Source organism: Colias philodice, chromosome 17, assembly GCF_061535455.1.
Source record: "Colias philodice isolate Cphi_HAF_F1 chromosome 17, ilColPhil1 Martin Lab GWU primary, whole genome shotgun sequence".
NCBI lineage: Eukaryota > Metazoa > Arthropoda > Insecta > Lepidoptera > Pieridae > Colias > Colias philodice.
In genome coordinates, this window is record NC_143102.1 from 3,835,556 (window position 1) to 3,842,621 (window position 7,066).

The 7,066-nt window shown below is 33.3% G+C and overlaps 3 protein-coding genes across 5 annotated transcripts in view; 2 read left to right on the forward strand and 1 right to left on the reverse strand.

The window, feature by feature from the left end:
• Positions 1–7,066, reverse strand: part of Pgant5 (polypeptide N-acetylgalactosaminyltransferase 5) — a 170,599-nt gene that overhangs the window by 39,091 nt on the left and 124,442 nt on the right. The window lies entirely within an intron of this gene.
• On the forward strand, positions 799–6,951 carry LOC149480981 (carboxypeptidase B-like). 3 transcript variants are annotated; one of them, XM_089705463.1, is made up of 8 exons: positions 826–963; positions 1,081–1,096; positions 1,712–1,842; positions 2,302–2,462; positions 2,918–3,040; positions 3,487–3,592; positions 6,129–6,275; positions 6,679–6,951. In XM_089705463.1, exons 1-8 carry the CDS (start codon positions 826–828, stop codon positions 6,949–6,951), a joined length of 1,095 nt encoding a protein of 364 aa, XP_089561589.1. The 3 variants fall into 3 exon arrangements, with proteins under 3 accessions (XP_089561590.1, XP_089561589.1, XP_089561588.1); XM_089705464.1 differs by lacking the exon at positions 1,081–1,096 and having other exon boundaries at positions 799–982; positions 1,709–1,842; XM_089705462.1 differs by lacking the exon at positions 1,081–1,096 and having other exon boundaries at positions 826–1,006; positions 1,709–1,842.
• Positions 3,666–5,294, forward strand: LOC149480982 (uncharacterized). Its single transcript, XM_089705466.1, has 2 exons — positions 3,666–3,878; positions 4,144–5,294. The coding sequence occupies exons 1-2, from the start codon at positions 3,845–3,847 to the stop codon at positions 4,659–4,661; spliced, it is 552 nt and encodes a 183-aa protein (XP_089561592.1). The 5' UTR covers positions 3,666–3,844; the 3' UTR covers positions 4,662–5,294.

The window sequence follows — 7,066 nt, forward strand, 5'->3', positions numbered from 1 at the left end:
GTATTCATTGTTGTTCAGTATTAGAACATTGCATAGAATATTTTCGAACGCTCTAAGAACAACGAAAGAATGCTGATTGCTGAAGAATGCCTTTTTACAGAATGCCTGTTTCCCTGAAAGAATTTGACATAGTGGGGTAAGAATAAGCATTCACTCGTTTGATGTAGATGCACCGTTACTTATTGTAATTTTGTGATCTATATAAACTTTTTTTAATATTAAACATGACATCCGAAAAGTGGTTTGAAAGAATGCCAACAGTCACATGAAAGTCAAAATTACAAGTTTAAAAAAATAGCAAGATATTTGATAAATTTAGTTTATTTGATAAAGTTTATTTTTTATAGAAGATTATTATAACTATCACAGTGGCACCACCCAACTTCAGAACCCAAGTATGGGAAATAAGATTTACTAATGAGGGGCAAAGATTTTTCGTTAAGACTCTCGACTCTGCAGGAGGTGAATATAGAGTTAATCAAAAACTACTATGTACATATAATATAAACGTGAAAATTTTTATGTTTGTTTATTTGTTACTACTTTACACGATGACGACAAAGCGGGTGAAATAAGGATGAATTAAAAGACACAAAAATTTAATTTATATATCGTTATTTGTCAAATACAAAAGTTTTAATAAAATATCGTTGCTTGTTAAACGATTAAATACATGTTAAAGATGATTTGCTATAATCATAACACAACACATTTGGTTATAGCAGCAACAATAGTATCAAATAAAAAGAACATTCTCACAATATTTCAATTATACTACACATTCTGCATACAGCAATAAATATCTGGAAAGAGGAACATAGCACCATGGACGTGATGGTAGAAGGTCCTAGAGCCGCTCAGGTAGCCAGCATGTTACATGAAAGGGAGATACCATATGCCATTGCTATGGGGGACGTGGATATCATGGTGGAGAAAGAACAGGGCACCGTGCTGAGTAAACTTGTTAAGAATTCTGCTACAGGTACAATTATAAATAGTTATTTTAGTTTTATTTTAATTTTATCATTCATTGACCGTACGGCCTCCTCATAGAGTCTTACGGAATTCTCATAATCACAGTATAACAGCGTCAAAGATATTATAATGGAAGAATAGCATTGAAATCAATCGTATACAGGTAATTGAAGAAACTGTAATTTTGTAATACGAGATTAGACGCAACTGAAAAAAAGTCAACGCTCTAATTTTATTAATTAACGAATAAAGATAACTGATAATTATTAATTACTATATTACTATATTCGTTTGTGTTTCAGACGCATAATGCCACATTATATTAGTTAAAACATAAATTATATACATTCAATGATTTCATTTTACATCTATCGTAAAAATACAATCGATACCTATTAGCTTAATTAATGCAATAACAAAATCACTTACCTAATTCATTGAGATAATAAATAAACTGTGTCCTAATGAATACGTGGTCACACAGCGAAATGAATTATTTAATTAGGAAACGTAATTATGTAAAACGCATTACATAATTATTTTATTGGACTGATTAAAATGATAGTTCACATAGCTATAATTATAAAATTCTCAGTCAGTCAGTATTAATTCCGTAACTTGAATGAATGAAACATGTACTTACTTAAAATGTTATAATTTGGATGAAATTTTATGTCTTCACTTAAATTTTGTTTATTTTTTTAACTAGTGTTTTGTTTAATTGTATAAAAAGTACGACCAATGGATTGGCACAGTTATCACCGTTTGGATGTAATCTACGCGTGGATGGATAGTTTACAGAAGGAATATCCATACTTGTGTAGCGTTATGGTGATCGGTAAATCTGCTGAAGACAGAGACATAAAGGTAATTTTAATTAATAATAGAGATTTCTAGTATATCAGAAGTATTGAACACATTGATCTGTACTATTGTAAATGTATTCTTTATCACTACATAGCATAAAACAAAGTCGCTTTCTCTGTCTCTTTATATGCTTAAATCTTTAAAACTACGCAACCGATTTTGATGTGGTTCTATTTTAATAGATAGAGTGATTCAAGAGGTAGGTTTTTGTATAAACAAATCAGGTGAAGCCGCGGGCGGAAAGCTAGTTATTTATAAATTATTTTACTCTATAATGAGTTTTGTATCCTTACCTATCCTCTTTCTAACTTTCAAACTGCTTATTGTTGCAGCAATTATGTAGGAAACTTAAAAAGTTACTTGTAGAAGAGATGTTAAATTTATCTTTAAACTAACAGATTTTATTTACTTTATTTCTAGTAATGATGATAAGTATACTATAAAGATACCGTATTTCAGTTACTAAAGATATCGAACGGGAACAAGGGTAACACGGGAGTATGGATAGATGGCACCATACACCCGCGCGAGTGGATCACCACGGCCGTCGTCACTTACATCGCCAACCAGATTGTGAGGAACTTCCATGAGTACTCCGAAAGTGTGACGAGTAAGGACTGGTGAGTGTCATCATCACTAGCCCATAAATTATGTTGTCACTGCTGCGCTATAATCCACCACGCTGGCCAAGTGCGGTTTAGCAGATGTCACATGTAGTCGAACTTTTGATTTTTCGATAATATGTCGGTTTTTTCACGATGTTTTCCTTCACCGTTTCGAGGAGTGGTGATGTTATAATATAAGATAAATTGACAAATATTTCCTGTCAATGAATACTTACAGGAAAATATTTTAGTGGCAAGTTCTATGAACCCATATTGATTACAAACTAGCCAGTTTGCAGTTAGTATAACGGATTAATTAAATTAGAAAATATTATGTAACTAGTTAAAGTTAAAGTGGCTGTTGAATATTTTCTGACGTTAGTTAAAATTCAAAGCCTGCCTTATTTTTAAATGTTCCGTCTAATACAAAACGACTACCAAAAAGATGATGTTTCTTAATATTTTTCAAGGTATATTCTACCAGTGTTAAATCCAGATGGCTACGAATATACGCATACACATGATCGTATGTGGAGAAAAAATAGAGCGCAGTACGGCGAATGTGTAGGAGTCGATCTTAACAGGAACTTTAGGTGTGTATGTTCTTATTAATTCTTCCTCATTAGTTTTTATTATTGCTATCATAGTTATAATAATAATTATTATTTACTGTATTACTTATGACTTAAGTCCTTAAGTCGAATGAAGAAGGTCGAAAGAAGGTAGCCAATTTCCTCAGATGTAATAGTTATGCGAAGACAAAGTATTTGATATAATTATTGAACTTTTTTTGCATTATCCTTAAATTTATTATTCACAATATTTCATGAAAAAATGTTACTTTTATACGGTATACGTAACAGTATAGTAATATTTGTCTGTAGTATACGTATGAAAATGTAGAGACAATAAAATTTATGTCCTATTTTTAGTTTAAAAAATTAAATAAAAAATAAAATCAAATAGGTATTATATCTGTATCTTATAATAGTCATTATTTAATTATGATTTATTCCTTTTCATGTTGTCACCAAATCAGTTATGGATGGGGCGAAAAAGGCGAAGAAGGCTCCTCCGATGATCCCGGAAATATATTTTTCAGAGGCCCGAAAGCGTTTTCGGAGCCGGAAACAGCAGCTGTTAAGGTATTATTTATATTTATTTGGATAATATAATAAATAGAATTATTTTCAATTATGGTATTGTTATCCCTTTACAACCGGTCTGATAAGATCGTGAGTCTTGACTTTAAAAAAATCTGGACCAAAATCAAATCAACTTTTGCGAACGCAACCTGTGCCGATCGTTAGTGAGTCTATCTGAGAACGCGCGAAAAACTGGTTTATTAGTGTAGACACAAGTCATAACTTGTCAGTAGCCCAGAAGCCGCAGGAAGGATGGCTGCGTTCTTCGACAACGATTCCCGCTCGCGTAAGTACCTAATATTTATGTAATTTAAACAGATATTTAAACAACTTTCGATGTGTATCGTATGTTTATGAGTTGCTTTAAAGTATATCAAGTGTTTTTTGTACTTTACATCGATAGTTTTATTAGAATCTTCTTCGAAATTTAAACACTCACGGTCGTGTGATACCGGTCGTAGTACGTACAATTAATTTGTTTTGTTGTGGTGCATTTTTAAGTTGGTTTTGAGTATTATGCTTCCTAAATATGGTTTTATTTTTTATTTTAGGGCTTAAGCTTACTGATGATATGATAGCAGACCTATTAAATGATGGAAATAATGCAGATCTAGAAGATTTTGACGAAGACGACCTGGAATTATTCGATCAAGATGTCTTATTTAGGCAAACTAATGATGAAAACCACTTTGAAGGGGAGCAGGTCGATGAAGTTGTCCATGAGAGTTCCTTTATGGCTCCTTCGACGTCATCTACTCCAGTAGTGCCACAACTTTCTCCGTTGATTGAGATACAAATCCCGCCGACACCAAGAAACACTGTTCGAGCATCTAGAAGATCACGCCAAGGCAATTCAACTTCTGCTACACATGATAGATCCAGATTATCAGAAGTTGTTCTGGAAGCTGTTCGAGGAAGAGTTTCAGCATCAGCACCCAGGGCAACGAGAAAGAGAATATGGAAGCAAACTACATTCGCAGAGAAAGCGCACGACTATCCTGCTCTGCAAATAAAGCCGGCAAGGCGTCCAATTGATAATTTATCGACTATTTTGACACTGAGTTTCTAGAAGAGGTATCGCGTTGCACAAACGTATATTTCCTACGCACTACAGGCCGTGAACTCAAATGTACAAGTGCAGAGATCGCTTAATTATTTGCAGCACATATCATCATGGGCTGCATTTCCTTTCCTCGACTGCCGATGTATTGGAGAGCTGGTACTAAGTTAGAGCTGGTATCTGGTCACGAGACAGGTTCCTTGTCCTTCGTAATGCACTCCATGTTATTGATTCTGATACTCCGCCTGCAAAAGATACAGGTAATCGGCTATGGAAAGTACAACGTTGAAAGTTCTCATACACTTCTTGGATCTTGTGCTGGTCAACTTGGAGGCTTTACCGAAACGATTGTTTAGCCAATAAGTTACCTAGAAAATAATCACTGGCTCTGCTTGATTTTCGTTTGAATGTTGCTGATAGCTTATCCTGCATACCAGATCGTCTTCGTAGAGAAGAAAATGAGGATGATTTACCATCAGTTCCTCGTCGACATTATAAAATATTCAGACCAGCTAATGCTCCATCAGAAGCAGAGGTATGACGGATATGAATACTATCCTGTCTTTGATGACATTAAAGCACCCAGATGCTGTCGAATGGAAGGTTGTGGAAGTCGCTCTAAAATTAAATGTGCCAAATGTGATGGGTATTTATGGACAAAAATTGTTTTATGTCCTATCATGTTAAAAATATGTAGTCTTTATTAGTATCTACTAAGGCTGATTATTGTTATAAATCCTTGTACTTGACATTACAATTTACAATTACATACTTTGATCTCTTGGAAGTTAATATTTACCATTAAGTTTGATTTTATCGTTATTGAGTCTTGAAGACTGATTAAAAATTATAAAAGGATGTTGAATTTGTGTTTTTTTATTAAAATAAATATATTAAAATATGAAATTTTCTTTTATTAATCTATAAATTAATGTAAATATATCGATGAGAACAAACACTCACGATCATGCGACTTACAAATTATTCCTGAGACTCACGATCGTGAGGGTCTGATTGCTGGAGACCAGCATGAACAGGATTTTTTTAAATATTTTTCTTACATTATAAGGACCATAAGGAAATGACAGAATAAGATTTTAACTGGTTTTGACAAAATTTTTGCTCCCGGTTGTAAAGGGTTATGAATTAGAATATAAGTGTGTTGGTGTGTGTATTTGTTTCTTTCTAAATATTTTTTTTTTTGTAACTGCAGTTGTATGTTATAATATAGTACAGTTTATAAAACTAACTGATAGTTGATTCCATTATTAAGGCTTAATATTTATCACATTTTTCTTATTATTTTGGATTTATACTAATACAACTTACCAACATGTAATCCAATACGTGTTGACGAAATATATTTAACGTACAGTAATTTTTATTACACTATATTCTAACTTTCAACATAACCATTCGTACAAAACAGTGAAATTTTTGGAAGCATTTTTTTATGTTATTTCTCTTTGTCCGCAGCGCACGATTCTACATAGCGGGACAAATTTCAAGGTGTTCATCTCATTTCACAGCTATGGTGAGGTGATAATCTTCCCCTGGGGCTATACAGCCGACCCTTGTCCCGATTACGTCGAGCTGCTCGAAGGAGGGACCGCTATGGCCAAGGTGCCTTAATTACTCTAATTTAAAGAAACACTTATGCCCTTAAATGAATCCTTAATCGAGTTAATTGGACGATAGTGAGCTTTGTTTATTCAGTGCTAATTAAGATAAACGTGATGGCAGTTTTTAAAGCATTAATTTGAATATTCATCTATTTTTGTTGCCGTTTAATAGATTTGATTCAAAATAATTATTATTGGTAGGAAAGCCATCTTTTAATACAAATCATTAATCAAACACACAACTGTATAATATGCAATTTAAAACGAAGGTTTTGCAATGTTAACTTATTTTTATTCTAGCAACTCCCTATTATTCATGAATATCTTTTATTTTCTACTCCCATCCTAGTCCTCTTATAATCCATATTTATTATCCATAAACAATATGTTAAATATATTTTTAGGCTATCTTCGAAGCTAGCGGTCATACTTACAAAGTCGGCAGTACAAAGGATCTCATGTACTACTCGGCCGGGACCAGCGTGGACTGGAGCTACGGAGTCGCGAACATACCCTTTTCGTATATGATAGAATTGAGAGGAAAAACACATAGATTCCTCCTCCCCAGGGAAGATATTATACCCACAGCAAGAGAGGCAATGTGTGGTGTGTTAAGATTACTGGATTTTGTAGATAAAAGATGCAAAGGCACCCAAGCATGCGTTTGTCCAAAATAATCTCGAAAAGAAGCAAACTGTCTGTGATATTTATACGAAAAATATTCTGCAACCTGTTATTAAATATTTAATAGAAATAAACATCTTATACTTCAATTATAAAATGTATGCTTTA

Coding starts and splice junctions, on each gene's coding strand:
- LOC149480982 (XM_089705466.1), top strand. CDS start 3,845: ATGGCTGCGTTCTTCGACAACGATTCCCGCTCGC. Junction 3,879..4,143: donor CGACAACGATTCCCGCTCGC/GTAAGTACCTAA, acceptor TTTTTATTTTAG/GGCTTAAGCTTACTGATGAT.
- LOC149480981 (XM_089705462.1), top strand. CDS start 826: ATGGACGTGATGGTAGAAGGTCCTAGAGCCGCTCAGGTAGCCAGCATG. Junction 1,007..1,708: donor AATTATAAATAGTTATTTTA/GTTTTATTTTAA, acceptor TTGTATAAAAAG/TACGACCAATGGATTGGCAC. Junction 2,463..2,917: donor AGTGTGACGAGTAAGGACTG/GTGAGTGTCATC, acceptor ATATTTTTCAAG/GTATATTCTACCAGTGTTAA.